This window comes from Cucurbita pepo, chromosome LG15 (genome assembly GCF_002806865.2).
Source record: "Cucurbita pepo subsp. pepo cultivar mu-cu-16 chromosome LG15, ASM280686v2, whole genome shotgun sequence".
NCBI lineage: Eukaryota > Viridiplantae > Streptophyta > Magnoliopsida > Cucurbitales > Cucurbitaceae > Cucurbita > Cucurbita pepo.
The window spans coordinates 1,203,312-1,222,149 of NC_036652.1; the positions used below are offsets into that span (position 1 = coordinate 1,203,312).

An 18,838-nucleotide genomic window follows, 5' to 3' on the forward strand; every position below is an offset into this window, starting at 1 on the left:
CTAAACAGGAACAAGAGAAACAGGAGGGGACTAAACAGGAACAAGAGGGATAGAAACAGAAGGGGACTACAGAAGGGGACTAAACAGGAACAAGAGAAACAGGAGGGGACTAAACAGGAACAAGAGGGATAGAAACAGAAGGGGACTAAACAGGAACAAGAGGGATCCTCCGAAGAAGATACTTCTCCTATAGAAACAGAAGGGACTAAACAAGAACAAGAGGGATCCACCGAAGAAGAGGAAGAAATTCGAGTGAATGAAAAGGAAAAAACAAAGGATGATTTCGATTTCCATTTTAAAAGGACACAATCAATGAAACGGAAGAGATCCGTGGAAAAGGAAAAAACAAAAGTTATCAAAAGGACACTGTCAAAAGATAAAAAAAAAAATTAATAATATAAAAATGAGTAGATTTAATTTCAAAAGTTAATATTAAACAATTTATTTACGCTATCTATTTCATTATTATATATTTTTTAACCTAAGTTTATTTTTATTTTATTAAAATTTAAAAAATAAAAATAAAATTGTCTAAAAAAATTAATATTATTCTAATATCAAAACATGTCAAAATTGGATATGTAAACAAATTACATAATATTTAATAGTAATTAAATAAATTAGATGTAATAATTCAAGAAAAAAGAAAAAATATATATATATACTTATTCCTCCACTAAATTTCATAAAGAAAATATTAAATATATATTTTTCACAAAAAGTTGAATTTTTTTATATATAATTTAATTATTTAAATATTATTTAAAAAAATTAAGGGTAATATAGTCTAAAAGAAAATTTTTTATACTTCATTTTTTAAAATGTTAGTTTATAATTGGGTTGAATAATAATAATGGTTGAGAAAACTTATATATATTATATATTTTAATTTATTTATAATATTTAATATTTTAATATTTTAATTGATTTTCTCATAAAAGGAGAATTAATTTTGGATTATCGACTCTTAAAAATTATTTTCATAATCTTGAATATATATTTTAATTATTATTATTATTTACATTTTAATTACACACCAAATTAAAACTTATAATGAAATTTTAAATATTTGAAAATTCAACAACTAAATTATAAAAAAACAACCCTTAAGGATATTTGTATTAAATATATGACAACCAAGTTTAATGTCGTTATTATTGATTTTTTTTTTTTTTTTTTTTTAAATATAAATTTTTTCGAATATTATTTTGAAAAAAAAAATTAAAATTTAAGGGTTAAAATGGTAATTTTAATAATTTAACATTTAATTTTTTATTTTTTATTTTTTATTATTTCTGTATATGATTTCAACGAAATTAAACATGGCAGTAGAAAGGGGAAGAAATTGGATGGGTTGCCGGAGGGACAGCAGAGGCGGGATTATCGTCGTTCTTCGATCTTAATTGGAGACTTTCATCTCCGATTCCTCTGCCTCGTTCCAGTCTAAGCTCCTCAATTTTCGATTCCAGTTCCAATTTCTGATGGGTACAGCGGGTAGTGATGTAGAAGCAGGGTTCGCGAAGCTCCAAGGTGAGGATTTCGAGTACTATATGCAAACCTACTCAATAATCCTTGGCCGGAATTCCAAGAAATCCACCGTGGACGTCGACCTCTCCAGCCTCGGCGGCGGAATGAACATTTCTCGCCATCACGCTCGTATCTTCTACGATTTCACGCGGCGGCGATTTGCCCTAGAAGTGCTCGGTAAAAATGGCTGCCTCGTTGAAGGGGTTCTTCATTTGCCTGGGAACGCCCCGGTCAAGCTCGATTCTCAAGATCTTCTTCAGATTGGGGATAAGGAGTTCTATTTCCTTTTGCCGGTGAGGAGTATTTTAGGTGGTTCTGTTGGGCCGAGGAGCTATATGAGTCATCCCGGATCGGCCGCGGCGGGTCCTGCTGTCGCTGCGCCGGTGGTGCCGTCGCTCCCGCACTATAATTTTCATTTAGCTGGCTCTGGAGGAGCCGCTGCTGCAGGGGCGATGGTGAAAAAAGGGAGAGGACGAGAGTATTATGAGGAGGGATATGAGGATGAGGACGACATTGGTGGAAGTAGTGGCAAGAAGTTTAGGCGAGAGGCATATGGATCCGGTGGTTCAGGTGGCAAAGCAGGATTTTCTGGCGGATTGGGTTAGTATTATTGTGTTCCTCGTGCATTTTTTGATTCACTGTTTTTAGAGGTTTAGAGATAATCTATGTTCATGTTCTTGGCTGTCTCACTTTGATTTTCGTTCTTAGACTATTGAATCTGGAAGTGGAAAATTCTTTGATCATGGTAGAGTTATCTTGTAGTGACAGATTATATTATGTACTGCCAAAAAATCTCAATGAAAAGCCGTGTTAGTGACAGATTATATTCTTAGACTCTGCTTCGTTCTCCTCCCCAACCGATGTGGGATCTCACAATCCACCCCTTTAGGACCTAGCGTCTTTGCGGGCACTCGTGCCCTTATCCAATCGATGTGGGACCCTTCAATCCACCCCCCCTTCGGGGCCTAGAGTCCTTGCTGGCACACCGACTCGTGTCCACCCCCTTCGGGGTTCAGCCTCCTCGCTGGCACATCGCCCGGTCAGTGTTTGGACTCTGATACCATTTGTAATAGCTCAAGCCCACCACTACTAGATATTGTCCTCTTTGGGCTTTCCCTTTCAGGCTTCCCCTCAAGGTTTTTAAAACGTGTCTGGTAGGGAGGGGTTTCCACACCAATGTTTCGTTCTCTTTCCCCAACCAATGTGGGATCTCACAATCCATCCCCTTCAGGACCCAGCGTCCTCGCTGGCACTCGTTCCATTCTCTAATCGATGCGGGACCCCCAAATCCACCCCCTTTCGAGACTCAGCCTCCTCGCTGGCACATCACCCAGTGTCTATCTCTTATACCATTTGTAGCTGTCCAAGCTCACCGCTAGCAGATATTGTTCTCTTTGGGCTTTCCCTTTCGAACTTCCCCTCAAGGTTTTTAAAACATGTCTGCTAAGGAGAGGTTTCCACACCCTTGTAAATGATGTTTCATTCTCCTACCCAACCGATGTGAGATCTCACAGAAACACGAAAGAAGGTTTTTGCAACAAGTCTATTTGAAGATTAATTATTAAACAGACACAAGACCAGAAGGAAATCCTTGCATTACTTGTGGAATTAGGTTTTGGAGTCCTTAAAAGCTATTTCAATATGATTGTCATACTTCAAACCATGTTCGTTGCTGCTCCAATTATTGTCCTAGCATGGCTTTGGTTCAATATGATAAGGCCCTCCTTAGAATTCATGTTTAGAGTGAGAGCAAAAAAGTCGAATCTCTTAGCGATAGAGAAATTTGTTAATTTTTCGTTTGATTTGAGATCTTTAATATTTACTCGTATTGGGGTTCTTCTTTGCTAATAGTTTTTGTAAATACTACGTCTTTCGAATTTATACTAATTTGGAGTACTTCTGTGATCGTGTTTGGCTTTTGTTGTAAACTCCTTCCCATTCATGATTATGATTTTTTAAGAAGTGATATCTGTTTCTATATGCTGGTATTAAAATGAACTCAACGATTGAATGAGTGCCTGCCTTGAACTCTTATTGCATAACCATTTGATACTCAGTCTTTCTCTATGCTGTCTAAAATCAGTATATCTGTACAGCGTCAATACCTATTAAGTTTTTTTTTGTACCGTAATCCACAGTTTCCATGGACAAGAAGCTCGATGGAAGGTCACGAGTTGATCGAGAAGCTGATAATCAGCTTCTCCAGGAAGAAAAGGATGTGGTATCTTCAGTAGCTACCGTGCTGTCTGATCTTTGTGGCCCCGGAGAATGGATGCCTATGGAGAAGCTCCACCCTGAGGTATGTTTTGGTTATGAAGGATCCTCTTGATCCTTATATAACTATGAACAGTTTTATTCTCATACCTGTAGGAAATGATGACTGTTTACCATTGCTGTTAGGGTTCCTCGTTTTTTATACGGCTTGACTTTGCTGTCGCTCATGACTTCTATTGTGGTCAGCCTATACAGTTCCGATTTAACTTGTTAGAGTTTCTAGTAATGTAATCATCTACTCCTTGAGCTGTATATGTCACGATACTGAAACGTAGAATCCAGCCGTCTAGAGAAATGAGAAGTTTGAACCAAATTACATATCGAAGCTCTGGTAATAGGATATATCTGTAGATATTCAAAACTTTCCTCTTTTCATTTAACGGACTGGTCTACTTTCATTTGCAAATGCATGGACATGAGAATAACAGCCCAAGCCATTATTAGCGGATATTGTCCTCTTTGGACTTTCCCTTCTGAGTTTTCCCTCGAGGTTTTAAAATGCGTCTGCTAGGGAGAGGTTTCCACACCGTTATAAGGAATGCTTCGTTCCCCTCTTCCAGTTGAGAACAAAGTGGCGAACGGGTGCGTAACGCGTGGGAATCTGCAATCAATGTGGGATCTCACAATTCACCCCCTTTGGGGGCTCAGCGTCCTCGCTAGCATTGTGAGATCCCACATTGGTTGGAGAGGGGAACGAAACATTCCTTATAAGAGTGTGGAAACCTCTTCCTAGCAGACGCGTTTTAAAACCTTAAGGAGAAGCCTGGAAGGGAAAGCCCAAAGAGGACTATATCTGCTAGCGGTGGCTTAGGTTATTACAAATGGTATCAGAGCTAGTCATTGGACGGTGTGTCAGCAAGGACGCTAAGCCCCCAAAGGGGGTGGATTATGAGATCCTACATTGGTTGGAGAGGGAAACGAAGCATTCCTTATAAGGGTGTGAAAATCTCTCCCTAGCAGACGCATTTTAAAACATTAAGGGAAAGCCCAAAGAAGACATTATCTGCTAGCAGTGGCTTGGTGTGGGCTATTAGAAATTGTTTCAAAGCCAGTCACTGGATGATGTGTTAGCGAGGACGTTGAGTCCCCAAGGGGGTGGATTATGATATCCCACATTGGTTGGAGAGGGGAATGAAACATTTCTTATAAGGGTGTGAAAACCTCTTCCTAGTAGATGCATTTTAAAACCTTAAGGGGAAGCCCAAAGATAATATCTGCTAGCGGTGGGCTTGGACTGTTACATCAACGCACAAATGGTCTTTTCTCGCTGGCATCAAAATATGATTTCCCTTTCACGGCTAACAATTTCACTTGGCCTTATTATAATTGCTATGTCAAATCATTACTTTGTCTTTCTCAATCTTCTTCTGATTTGTTCTTCACAGCTGGTTGAGCAATATGGCAATGTTTGGCACCATAGTCGTGTAAGGAAGTACCTCACTTCAGAGGATTGGCATGGTCCAGAAGCCAAGGATAAACCGTGGTATGGCTTGCTTATGTTGTTGAGAAAGTACCCAGAACACTTCGTGATTAACACGAGATCCAAGGGCCGAGTAACGCTCGAGTTTGTCTCTCTCGTCTCGTTGCTTTCTTAGAGTCGAAAACTAGAATAGGGTTTTTCCTCGGATCTGAGCGTTTTGTCACAAACTCGTATGTCAGATTACGAGCAGTTGATTCGATTTCCTGATTTGTGTCCAGTTTGTAGTGATTTCATGAACTCAATATATGTAAATTATATTCCTACTATCAATCTAAAATAGCTTTTCATCTAAACTATAAGTTTTTGACTTAGTTCATATGTGAGATCCACATCGGTTGGAGAGTAAAACGAAATATTTCTTATTAGGGTGTGGAAACTTCTCCGTAGTGGATGTGTTTTAAAATCTTGAGGGAAGCCCGAAAGGAAAAATCTAAGGACAATATCGACTAGCAATGAGCTTGGGCTGTTACAAATGGTATCAGAGCCAGACATCGGGTGGTTTGCCAACGAGGATGCTGGAACCCCAAGGGGGGTGGATTGCGAGTTCCACATCGGTAGGAGAAGGGAATAAAACATTCTTTACAAGGGTGTGGAAACTGAAACCCAAAAGGACAACGAGGACGCTGGAACCCCTCGGGAATGAAACATTCCTTACAAGGGTGTAGAAACTGAAATCCAAAAGGACAACGAGGACGCTGGAACCCCTCGGAAATGAAACATTCCTTACAAGGGTATGAAAACTGAAACCCAAAAGGAAAAACCCGGATTTGAACTGTTACATCATGTCTTAATTCTTGTAATATCACTCTTCATTGGCACTCTTGTAATTTTAGATTATTTATTTTATCAACTCGATCATTTCGGAGGCAATGAGATAAAAGAATTTCGCGGCATTTAGTTTGCCAACTTTTATTTCACAAAATAAAATGATCAGAAAAATAAAATGTCAAATTATTGTGGGATACAATGAGACCTTCGAATAATAACAATGGAAACCAGTAACAAAGGCATTAAACTATGAACATAAGATGGCTAACAATGGCACCTTCTTCCTTCATGAGAACCAGGTTCCATGATTGGGTGAGATCATCACTGCAGCAAGCCATAGCTGAAGCCATGGATTCTGAGCTCGAAAATAGCTCGAACTTGTCATAGGTGGCATCTCGAGACTTAAAGTATCATCAAGTAGATTCAGAAAGGACCCGCTCGAATAGGTTATCACCATACATCGTTCTTTCACCAGCTCGAATTTGCCTAAACCACTAAAATTATGTACATCCAAAATTTGTAGGAGGTTGCTTTGCCTAACCCCACGAGCATTTGAACAAAAAATTCAAAACTACACGTCTCCATACTTGATCTTGGACTTCAATGAACTCGTTTCGTTGCGTTTTTTGTTAGAGTTGTTCAGACTTTGATTCTGGACTAAGCCTCTTCTGTTCTGAAGAACACGACGATAAATAACTCATACGATCAATACTAGGAACTGGAAGCATTTGCGAAAACGTAAAGGAGTAGACTTACTTCTATTCGTAATCGCACGACGGGTCATGGCTAAAAACTCGTCCCAATTAAACCGTCTCAGTTCTTGCTTCTCCGCCTCAGGGAGATCAAAGTTGGGTTCCCTTCCACACATGAAAGCAGCTCTATGATAGCAAAAGATTAATGATCAGCTCTTTGGGGAGGTTCCTTCACACACTTTATGTCACTTAAAGACATTACCTGTCATACAAATGAGCAGCTTCTTCTTGTGATCCGACAGTTCCCAAGTGTATCTGTTTCTTGTCAACCTTTATAGCAGCTTGCCATTTCATGTTCTTGAAATAAACACCTCTCATTAAGAACGGTTCGTCCAAAAAGTGCTTTCTCCGATGTCTCTTTCGGCGCTTGACGGGCGGGTCTGTAAATACAGTAGCATGCAGCTCGAGTCATAATACAGACTTTCTTCATTAGTGCAGATGGAGAATGAGTAGACAGAGACAGATAGATGCATTAACTATTGAGTTATGCTCGTGTTGGCCAAACTCGTTACTTTCGAGAATTCATTGGCTAGCATAACGAAAATGCGACCTACCCGTCTCTCCAAGATGAATCAATAGTATAAACGAACAAATAATGTCACATCAAAAGATAGATTTATATCGTATACTATTCTAATATCACATACATTCATGTAACTCGTAAATATGAAGGGATGACCGAACAAACCTGCAACTGGCTCGTCATTTTTCTCTTTTGATGTATCCATAACAGATACCCCTGACGGTTCAGGCTCTATACGTGCAACGGGATTCTGAAAAAACGTCATATTATTGAGATAAGTATCCAGCATAAATGTCCATTTTGTGTACTAAAAAACAAGCCATTCTTGCATTGGCAGGAAAAAAAGGGAAAGAAAAAGAATAGTCTTCTTTTATTGATGGAACACGTGTAGCATTCCCATAAGCTGTTGGATGTGGGGAATGCTCGGGTAAACCAGAAAAGTTTGGGTAACCGTATCCATACTACGCTCGGACAATCATTCAAACTTTACGAACCTAGATAATAGTATCCCGATAAAAGAGCTGATGAAGGGGATGAACTAAACAGGGAGTCTACTGGACGGGGTTCAACTAGCGGCTATAATGGATGACTTAATAATATTGTCGGAGCAGTTTTACAGATAATTTTGCCTCAAATAAGAATTGTGAAGTACAAAAACTGACAGCAAATCAAACTATGAAACAAAAAGAAAGAAATAAGGTTCTGAAGTGAGAGACTCTAACACCGCCTAAGCTCACTGCACATATTATCCACTTTGACACATTACGTATCGCCATCAGTCTCACGGTTTTAAAACGCGTCTACTAGGGAGAGGTTTCCACACCCTTTTAAAGGGTGCTTTGTTCTCCTCCCCAACCGATGTGGGATCTCACAATCCATCCCCTTTTGGGACCCAGCGTTCTAGCTGACACTCTTTTCCTTCTCCAAACGATGTTGGACCCCCCAATCCACCCTCTTTCGAGATCCAGCGTCCTTGTTGGCACACCGCCTTGTGTTCAACCCCATTTGTGACTCAGCCTCCTCGCTGACACATCGCCCGGTGTCTGACTCTGATACCATTTGTAACAAGGCAAGTCCACCGCTAGCAGATATTGTCCTCGAAGGGAACTCTTTCGGGTTCCTTTCGAGATTTTTAAAACGCATATGCTAAGGAGAGGTTTCCACACCCTTATAAAGAATGTTTCGTTCTCCTCTCCAACCAATGTGGAATTTAACATAGACAAATCCACGCAATAAGTATTAGCTACATACTAAGAGGAACAGTCGAGGTAGCCCGTTCTTCTACCAACAACATGATGTGATTATGTAGCGATTAAAGAAATTTGAGATATTAATTTACTGACCTTGTTTATCTTGTTCGCTTTGTCTGAACAGATGGGATGAACGCTAACGAAATCCGTACCGTACACGTGATCTTCGGTAGTCAAATCTTCAGAACATTTTGAAACCGGAGCAACAAACGAGCCTTTGCCTACAAGTCCCGAGTTCGTTTCATTCAAAATCACGAATCAAAAGAGAAAAACTATATGAAAAGTCAGTTCTTCCAACACTTTTATTAGCCAAAGCAAAATGAGTAATGCCCTTTGTAAACTTTACCAGTGCAAAGTCCCAGGAGTTTTCGCCTTCTTAAGCTCACCATAATTTGCTTCAATCTTGTTATCAAGTGGTATTGTTTGGTTGTTCTTCCTGGATCACCTCACATCTAGAGCACACAAGCAGAACAAACTCAATCAGGATCCAAAAACATAGGCCAACATGTAACTACATAATGACAAACAATAAACGGATCGATAAGGCTCAAAGAACAAAGCTGGTTCGATCGTAACGATGATATAGAATGTGAGTTTCTAAGAATGACCCGTCTATTTGAAATGACTTTTTAAGTACTTAAAAAATGTGTTTAAATACTTTCCCGATCCTAAATAATAGTTGTGTTTAACATCATTTCGTCTTAACTGAAGCAATATGAATGGAGTTCAGATGTGCAACATAGGGTACGACTACAAAATTCAAGCATCATTTGTGAATTTGTAACACCTCAAGTCCAGCGCTAGAAGATATTGTCCTCTTTGGACTTTCCCTTTCGATTTTTAAAACACGTTTGCTAGGGAAAGGTTTCCACACCCTTATAAAGGGTGCATTGTTCTCCTCCCCAACCAATGTGGGATCTCACAATCTACCCCCCTTTGGGACCCAATATCCTCGCTGGCACTCGTTCCCTCCTCCAATCGATGTGGGACCCCCCAATCCACCCCCTTTCGGAGTCCAGCGTCCTTGCTAGCACACCGCCTCGTGTCCACCCCCCTTCGGGGCTCAGCCTCCCTTCTAGCACATCACGCCGTGTCTAGCTCTGATACCATTGGTAACAACCCAAATCCACCGCTAGCAGATATTGTCCTCTTTGGGCTTTCCCTTTTTGGGCTTCTCCTCAAGGTTTTTAAAACGCGTCTAATAGGGAGAGGTTTTCACAACCTTATAAAGGTTGTTTTGTTCTACTCTCCAACCGACGTGGGATCTTACAATCCCCCCCCCCCCCCCTNACTCGTTCCCTTTTTCGATCAATGTGGGACCCCCCAATCCACCCCTTTTGGGGTTGCTAGCACAACGCCTCGTGTCTACCCCCTTTGAGGCTCAACCTCCTCACAGGCAAATCACCCAGTATCTAGCTCTGATACCATTTATAACGGCTCAAGTCCACCGCTAGCAAATATTGTCCTCTTTGAGCTTTCCCTTCCAGACTTCCCCACAAGAGTTTTAAAACACGTCTACCAGGGAGAGGTTTCCACACTCTTATAAAGAATGCTTCGTTCTCCTCTCCACAACCGACGTGGATCTCACAAAATCAATAACCTAAAGGAAGTACCAGTTTAAACTATCATCAACCAAGAAAGCAAATAAAGAGCAACATATAGCTAACATTTGCAGGCAATAGCAGCTTAAATTGAGCAAAAAAACAAACATAAACACAAATTTGGATGGCTCCATCTACAAACTTTCCAGTCTAATCAAATCTAAGCCGTTCATCCAAATTGAAGTAACCCAAGTCAACTTTAATGACCAAAACCTTCTTCTTCTTCTTCCATTCATATCAAAAACTCCTCTCCCAGACATTGAACTCAAAAATTAATGTAAAAACAAGAAAAAACCTCATCAAATTCGGCGGTGGAATTCTCAAACTCATCCATCTAAACAAATCCAATACTAAACAACAACAAGAAACAACTCATCGGCATTCGATTCTGTCCGTCAACGGCGAATGCCGATGACCGGAGAGCGAGCAAAATGCGATAAAACAGAGAGAGGGCGGCGTTCATACCTGAGCGGAGGCGGTGGAGAAGAACGATTGAAAAAATTTAAAGAGGGGATTGAGATTATGAAGAGAAGGGAAGGTGGTGAGCATTTACAATGGCCGTTGAACTTTACAATCGATATATATAGAGAGAGAGAGAGAGAATCGGTTCTAGAGAGAGAGAGATTACACTTTTATGAAAGATTTTTCAACCATTATGCATATGAATGCTGGAAATTTTCCAACATTTTATCTTCCAATTATGCCCTCCACTAAAAAAAAAATCATTTTTATCATTAAATTTTTTTAAAATTGTTCTTAAAAATAATATTCCTATTCCAATTGAAATGAATAATAGAAGTTCGAATTATTTTTTTTTAAAGATATTGTTGTACCCTTTATCGTGAGTCTAAATCGTCCTCTCCATATGTTGTTAAGGTACCGAGGAAGCTACACGTGACAATGATATAATTTTGTCGTGTAAACTGAGTGGAGATGGGCGTAAACTGAGCTGACAAATATCTTATATTTAAGTTACCGTGAGTTCCATGGTACTTGACATATACTTAAACTTGAAGTCAAGGGAAAGGGCGTTTTCGTAAATTGCACAATGAATGGGTAAGAGAGGACATATTGGGGATTTAAAGAAACGAGAAAGGGTAGTTGTGGAAAATAAAATAATAGGGTGAGTCTGAATTATTCTTCCCATATGCTGCTGAAGTACCGAGGAAACTACACGTGACAATGATATAATTTTGTCGTGTAAATTGAATGGAGATGGGCGTAAACTAAGTTGACAAATATCTTATATTTAAGTTACGGTGAGTTCCATGGTATTTGACATATACTTATTTACTTCAAGGCAAGGGAAAGGGCGTTTTCGTAATTTGCGCAACAAATGGGTAAGAGAGGACATATTGGAGATTTAAACAAACGGGGAAGGGTAGTTGTGGAAAAAAATAATAGGGTGAATCTAAATTATTCTTCCCATATACAAAGTACCGAGAAAACTACACGTGACAATGATATAATTTTGTTGTGTAGACTGAGTTGACAAATATCTTATATTTAAATTATAGTGAGTTCCACGGTAATTAACATATTCTTATTTACTTGAAGTCAAGAGAAAGGGTGTTTTCGTAAATTGCGCAACGAATTGGAGATAAGAGAGAACATATTGGAGATTTAAATAAACGAGGAAGGATAGTTGTGGAAAATAAAATAAGAGGGTGAGTCGGTAGGGAGCTAAAAGACACCGACAAACCATTATACTCATATTAATATATTAGTATACGTGCTCGAGATATATCTTGTGTTTTTATTAAAATTAAAATAAATATAAAAATCAAAGGCTAAAATAAATATTTCATTAGAATTTAAATCTTTTATTTATTTAGTTTTGAAATTAAAATGTAAAATATTGAAATATCATTTAATTTTAGTGCTGAATATTGTTATTAAAGTATATATTTTAAATATCCAAATTTAGTGGAGTATGTTTTTAATAAATATTAAAATTAGTATTTATTATTGTAATTAATAAATAAAATAAAAATAGGAACCATATTTGTAGCATTAAAAAATTAATTTTAAAATTGTCTATTTAATTTTTTTTTAATTCAAATAATTTAAGATTTTATTAAATAAAAAAAATTAAAAATTTGAAATTTATGGAGTATTTAAACGCTCGTTTACCGCCTATTTCTCTTGATACCGATATTCATACAAACGAAAGTTGCAGATTTGGAGGGCGGCGACAGACTAGGGTTTTTGCTTGGAATATTGTTGCTGTTTCTCCCAATTGCTTCACGATGATCTATGATGTCAACTCTCATCTGTTCCGCTCTTTCCTCAGCCAGAAGGGAGGAGGAGCCTACGACAAAAGGTATGCGATGATCTTACTTTCACTATGTTTACAATTAGAAACGTATTTGTGGAGATATGTTTTTGTTGTTGTTGTGATGTGGTTCGTTAACTTGATTTTCTCTCTTTTCTGTAACTGTCTATTTGTTTGATTTTGGATTCTAGGTTGTTTTGATTTTCGTTTACTTTATTTTGCTTTTGATTTGGCTCTGTAAGTTGTCTTATTAGTCTGCTATTGGCTTGTTTGATTGTGCTGCCTTTTGGCTTTCTTTAGATGTTAGTAAATTGAGCTAGAGGCTCTAGAAGTTTAGGTTGTTGAATGGATATCGAAATTTGTTTGAAATTGATCTTGCGAACGAAACTAACAGCGTTTGAATGCTCTTAGAATTGGTAGCTTTTATTTTTCCATTTAGTTCTCTATTCGTTCTTCGTCTTGCTTTTATTATCGATGTTTGCTCTCGAGTCTTCAAAGATTTCTGTACTTCAAGCGTACTTGTTGCTTGCTAATGAATAAAAGCATGAAGCATAATTTAAAAAAAACATTCTATTTTGAAGCGTCATGCAGATTTAATTGCTATGAATGATCCAATAGAGTTTTGACGGGCGAACTATACCAAACTTTTACGGAAAGCTTCTTAGCATAGTTTATATACTTCCGTTCTAGATTCCTTGAGACTTTTGGATTTGCCTGTTTTTAACTCGGTACATAGTTAGCGACAATAGGTTTTGCAATTTCTTTTTAAACTGTATGTTCTTTAAGATTTTCAAGTGTAAATTAAACTTTCTTTTGGAATCTTCTGTTGCATGAAACAACAGACATTTAACAACACCGCCTTTAGCATTTAGCAATATTTTTCTTGAATTAATTTTAGTGGCTGCTTTTATCTTGGTGTAAATGTTACTACACTGCCTTTAGCAATTTTAATCTCAATGATCTTTTGGTCTTTTTTTGGTACTTTCTTTAGCCTGGAGCCTAGGTTTCCTCCCTTTTCGTTATATTTCATACTACCAATCTGTTTCATATTAAAAAAAGGAAAAAAAAAAAAGAAAGAAAGAAAGAAAGAAAGAGTGAGAGCAAAAAAAGTGCATATATTAATCCTTTGTTTTATTTTAGACAAAAGAAAAAAGCGCATGACCGACTTAACTATCTTTATTTTGGATGTTTTGGATCTGGCCTGGCTTACCGTTTATTCTATGCGATATTAATTCCATGGTTTAAAGATTATGATTCAACTGTAGTGAATATCTTAATAGATGAAACCTAAAGGTTAAATATTGTACCCTTCATTCCTTTTGTTTTATTCTCTCATTATTCAACTTCCATAATATCCATAATTGTTGTTGCTAATGATTAAGGTAGCATTTAAAAGGGGAAATAATTTTATTCTTGTGTTGAATGCTTATCTCTACTGTTTGAATTACGCAAGAGTCTGGCTTTACTTTCCCCAATGCGTATTTAAAAGTAGTAATAACATAATAATATATTCGGTATTCGTTACTCAATTCTCTTCTCTGTTCTGTTTGTAAATATTTTTATAATTACTCACCGAGCCACATTTTAATTAATTGGAGTCTGTTGTGGGCTATTTAGGCCTCTCCTTTTTATATGACTGTATTCTTTCATTTTGTCTCAATGAAAGTTCGATTTTTACATAATACAAGAAGAATACATTTTGAATTTTGGAATGTATTTGCTCGATTTGGAATAGCTACATTGTCGTGTTATAAATGAGCATTTGTAGCCTTATCAGTTGTTTGTGATGTTTACTTCAGAAAAATTGAGGAGCAGAAGCCCAAAGAGCAAAGATTCAAGGCAAATGAGAACAAGCCTGTCATGACAGAGTAATAACAACGTGAATATGTAGGTTGTAGATCATATTGTAGTCAAGTTTGAATTGTTTCAATAGAACCAGTTTTCATATTCCTTGTATGACTTTATTAACGTTCTGCCATATGGAGGCTTTGTGCTTGCAATGAGCAAGTTTATGTCAATTCATGATTATAATCCAAGCACATCTTTCTTTTTATGATTTTATTTGTTGGCCAAGCCTTTTATGTCAATTTATGAGTGTTTTTGTCACTGGTAAATGCTTTGCTAGTAGTACGGTTGATGTTATGATGAAACGAAGGTTTGATATCTTTAATAATTCTTCATTGGTGTCGGTGGATGATTGGAGAAAAGATGATAATTGGGTGGATTCATCCTTTCCATTCCTTTTTGACTTTTAATTGAACGCAGGGCAAACAGGAATATAATTATATAACATTTGCATTGGACAAATACAAATGGAGAGAAATCTTCCTTCTTGGGCGACGGGAACATATCTTAGCATTGTCAACTTTGGTGGGCCCATCCCCGTAAAGCATCCGAAGCACCATTATTGCCGTCTTGGCAATGGCAGTACACAAGCATTGTAAGTAACAATATTTATCTACAAATAAACCTCTCTCGTGACTTTAGAACTTCTCTTTTCTTGTTTGTACTTTTGTTATTGAATTAAATACATATGTCTGCATGTAAATAAAGGGGATGGGAAGGCAGTCATTAGGGGTAAACGAAAAAGAACCATCTTCAGTTTTTAGAATCTTTACCTCCTTTCCCATTCATGAAGAACTGCCATGGACCGTAAAGACGTGTCTAATTTGCAGCGTCTGTTGCAAAGGCATGCACGCAAGTAGCCATAATCAGTAGTTGCATTATCATGATGTTGTTCCTTTTATAGCCCTCAAAAGTCCTATTCCCACACTACAACAATCCCACTTCCGTAGGGTTTGCTTTAGGGCTTGAGTTATAGTGGATGAATCCAATCCAATAACAAGAAATTTCTGAGATTTTGCATTAGGTTATGACTTAAAAGACTTTTCAGAGGGGGAGGGTGTTCTTTTATTTAAATGGCTCTATCTCTAAATTTTTAAAATGTTTAAGCAAGTCCTTGAAGGTTTAATTGTGTTTATTAACTTTAAAGTATTTAGTTATTGGATATAAATTTGAAATTTATATTTAATAGAGTTGTAAACGTTTAATTTTGTATTTAGTAAATCTTTACATTTCAAAAAATAATGATTAGGTCAAGAATTTGTTACATATAAAATTGTAAGTTTAAGAACTTAGACAGATAGTTTTAAATTTTTTTTAGATCCATTACACCTAAAATTAAAAGTTAAACTTATATTTATAACTATAGTTTTTTTTTTTTTTTTTTTTTTTTTTTTTTTTTTTNTTAATTTAATTTAAATTTTTTTTAACTCGTTTCTGCCATCTTCTATATAAGATTATTTTATGTGGAGATGCAGTCTCTTTCTAGGTCTGGTGTCCACAAACGTGCCTCATTTTTGCATTCACAATTCTGACCTTTCCTTCCGTTTTTTTCTGTTGTTTATTCGCAAGCCTTTTTTTCCTTCTCTTTTCCCCATTTCTCTTCCTATATACTGTTTGGTGGTTTTCGAAGATACAAGCTCGATGTCAATCCATTTGATAACAGCTCCATGTCTAAACTTTTAGAAGTGTATGAGGTCTGAAGTTTATCAAATGTGGCCTACCCATTTTTCTAGTTTAATCCGTCGTTAGAAATTTATGAAACCCACAATTTCTATTGAGGGTAGTTGAGAGAGGAATCTCATGTTGACTAATTAGAAGGAAGATCACGAGTTCATAAGTAAGGAATACTATTTCTATTGAAATGGATTTTTTGGGAAAACCAAAAGCAAAACCATGAAATTTTTTATGTTCAAAGTAAACAATATCATATCACTGTAGAGGGTCGAGGTTTCTATTTTTTATTTTTATTTTTATGATTTTGTAAAGAAATTACTATGATTTGATTTGATCCATTGTAATTAAATATACTATCCTATACGATCATTTTAGGCCGTTTGAAGTGGTAAATCAATATGAAAGGGCATAAATGTAGGGTTGGAAGATATGGCAAGTGCTAGAAAGCTAGAAAGCTATTTCAACAAACAAAAGGCTAAAATTACTGCTAATGGATTGCTTTAATTTAACCTTTTGCCTTAAAGTTGAACAAATAATGGTATTATAATGTTCCTAATTTATGGGTTTGTCATCTCAATAATCATAGCCACTGTAATCATATGAATTCTTCCGAATTGAAACCTGTCAGTTTTTCAATCATGCCACAATTTTAGTCTTTTATTTCAAAAAGTGTAGTAATCTAAGTTGGTTGATTTCAACCATTTTTTTTTTCTTATTTTATTTATTATCCATGGGTAGGAAGTGAGTTCATTGTGTTTAGTATGTATTTTTTTCAGGTACATAAGATTCATTCTCATATCTTAATTCTCTTCTTTTCGTGCCATGGTTCTTAACCGATTGAATTATAATTATTAGAATTTTAAGGGAGTTCCTTCTCGATTTTGCATGTCAATTGCAACTACTCTACTTGGTATCATCCCACCCAAACCTATATGTTATTTCACCAACAATCATCTAATTCTTGAAAAAGGTAGACTTACGGCTATTCTGACATATACCTTAAGAACCTAATCATGGATCGAAATAGAATGACCTAACTATAAGGTCGAGGGACTTTTCTTTCGTTTCACTCCCCAGAGTGGCATGGTAACCACTAAACTTTTTTTTCAATAACCATGTAAGAGTAAAAAATTAGAGTGAAAGAAAAACATCATGGAGAGGATCATAATAATTTGGTAGTTAGATTGTAAAGGTCTGCCATTTTCTTTCCATTGTTCTTTGCCTCCTCTTTTCTCTCTCTCTGTTTCAGTCTCTTTCCTTTATTCACGCCGCTTTCTCTCCCAATTCTCACAGTTCCTGTCTCTCTCCTCTCCATTTCATTACCAAAATCTACTCTCCCACTGAACTTTCCCCCAACAAACTCCACCATCGCCATTGTTACAGAGCTTCAAAAACAGAGAGAAAAAAAAAGGAAAGAAATCATAAACAATGTCTGAAATTTCCATCTCCAAGAAAGCATTTGGATTGTCCTGTGTCTCTCACTTCTTCCATTTCTTCTTCTTCCTCCTCTCTCACCCTCTTCACTTGTCTTTCTTCATCTTCTTCTTCCCTTACTTTCTCAAGCTTCTTTCCTTTCTCTCTCCTCTCTTCATCACCACTTTTCTCCTCCTCTTTGCATTATTCTCTCTGTTTGATCATCATCTTCATCACCATTTTCATCATTTTGCAGATTCTTCCAAAATGGGCTTTCTTGCTACTACTTACCATGTTGTTTTTGACAGTTTACGCCCAAGAACACCAGACGAATCCCCCATGGAAGAGCTTGAAGCTTACAAAATCGTGTTTGAGGCTTACACTTTTGACTCTGAACAAAACCCATATGAACACAGTCTCCAAGAAGTGGAAGTGGAAGTCGATTTTCAAGAACCCATGGAGCATTTTCCCGAGAAAATCAAAACTCTCCCGGAAAATCCCCTGATAATAGCAGAAGTTGAAGCAAAAACAGAGGAATTACAAGAAGCCAAATTCGAAAACAGAGACGAAAAGCATGAAATCATGAAAGATTTGAGAAAAATCACAGAAGAATCATCGAGTTCTTCAAGATCTGAATCGAGTCCTCCATGGAGTTCACCAGGGAGCTTCAGTAGAGAAAATTCATCATTAGGAAGCTATGGATCGATGAGGAAGGAGAAAGAATGGCGAAGAACACTCGCCTGTAAGCTCTTCGAAGAGCGACATAGTTCAGAGGAAACAGAAGGGATGGATTCACTATGGGAAACATACGAGAAGAAGGAGAAAGACAATAGAAAATCCAAGAAAGAAGAAGAAGAAGAAGAAGAAGAAGAAGAAGAAGAAGAGGAAGAACAACAACAACTTTGCTGCTTACATGCACTGAAATTCTCGGCGGGGAAGATGAATTTGGGAATGAGGAGACCAAATCTTATGAAAATGACCAAAGCTTTGAAGGGATTTGGATGGTTGAGCAGAAAAGGAAGTAGAAAGAGATCGATCCATTGATGAATTGTTTTGGGTTTTTTATTCTTTTTGGTTCTTCATGTTCTTCATCATAATCATTGTAATCCTCCATTTTTTCTTTTGTTGGTTTGGTTTTCGTTTTGATTCAACTGTTCAAATAGTGAAGGTATATAATTTTTGTTCTTGTTGCTAATTGGATATCTATCTAAAATCTAATCTAACCCATTTTTTTGTTTTTTTTTTTTTTTTCCTTTATGATTCTTGTTTTGTTTTCCTTCTTTTTGGCTTAATCTCTGTTTTTGGTGTATCTTATCAAATTTCGAGTCATTTTTATCGGTAAATAAACCCTAACAAGTTTTTGATGAATTAGTACGCGACTAGAATTGAAAAACTTATCAAAGCTTAATACGATCGATCTTGTTGGTAGATTGTGGAGTGGTTCGTTATATATCAA

The 18,838-nt window shown here is 36.9% G+C and overlaps 3 protein-coding genes across 5 annotated transcripts; 2 read left to right on the plus strand and 1 right to left on the minus strand.

Moving 5' to 3' along the window:
* Positions 1–1,311: 1,311 nt before the first annotated feature.
* Positions 1,312–5,574, plus strand: LOC111776317 (FHA domain-containing protein FHA2-like). The gene is made up of 3 exons (XM_023655740.1): positions 1,312–2,127; positions 3,666–3,826; positions 5,187–5,574. The coding sequence occupies exons 1-3, from the start codon at positions 1,482–1,484 to the stop codon at positions 5,394–5,396; spliced, it is 1,017 nt and encodes a 338-aa protein (XP_023511508.1). The 5' UTR covers positions 1,312–1,481; the 3' UTR covers positions 5,397–5,574.
* A 582-nt stretch (positions 5,575–6,156) lies between these two features.
* LOC111776235 (ethylene-responsive transcription factor-like protein At4g13040) lies at positions 6,157–10,792 on the minus strand. Of its 2 annotated transcripts, none has more exons than XM_023655632.1 (7): positions 10,641–10,792; positions 8,921–9,026; positions 8,668–8,795; positions 7,490–7,574; positions 7,004–7,181; positions 6,806–6,927; positions 6,157–6,717 (listed from the first exon to the last, which is right to left on the minus strand). In XM_023655632.1, the coding sequence occupies exons 2-7, from the start codon at positions 8,961–8,963 to the stop codon at positions 6,707–6,709; spliced, it is 567 nt and encodes a 188-aa protein (XP_023511400.1). In that variant the 5' UTR covers positions 8,964–9,026; positions 10,641–10,792; the 3' UTR covers positions 6,157–6,706. The 2 variants fall into 2 exon arrangements, with proteins under 2 accessions (XP_023511400.1, XP_023511398.1); XM_023655630.1 differs by having other exon boundaries at positions 6,157–6,722.
* A 1,536-nt stretch (positions 10,793–12,328) lies between these two features.
* On the plus strand, positions 12,329–14,877 carry LOC111776268 (wound-induced basic protein-like). 2 transcript variants are annotated; one of them, XM_023655678.1, is made up of 3 exons: positions 12,341–12,498; positions 14,250–14,337; positions 14,716–14,877. In XM_023655678.1, exons 1-2 carry the CDS (start codon positions 12,425–12,427, stop codon positions 14,320–14,322), a joined length of 147 nt encoding a protein of 48 aa, XP_023511446.1. In that variant the 5' UTR covers positions 12,341–12,424; the 3' UTR covers positions 14,323–14,337; positions 14,716–14,877. The 2 variants fall into 2 exon arrangements, with proteins under 2 accessions (XP_023511445.1, XP_023511446.1); XM_023655677.1 differs by lacking the exon at positions 14,716–14,877 and having other exon boundaries at positions 12,329–12,498; positions 14,250–14,503.
* Positions 14,878–18,838: the final 3,961 nt, after the last annotated feature.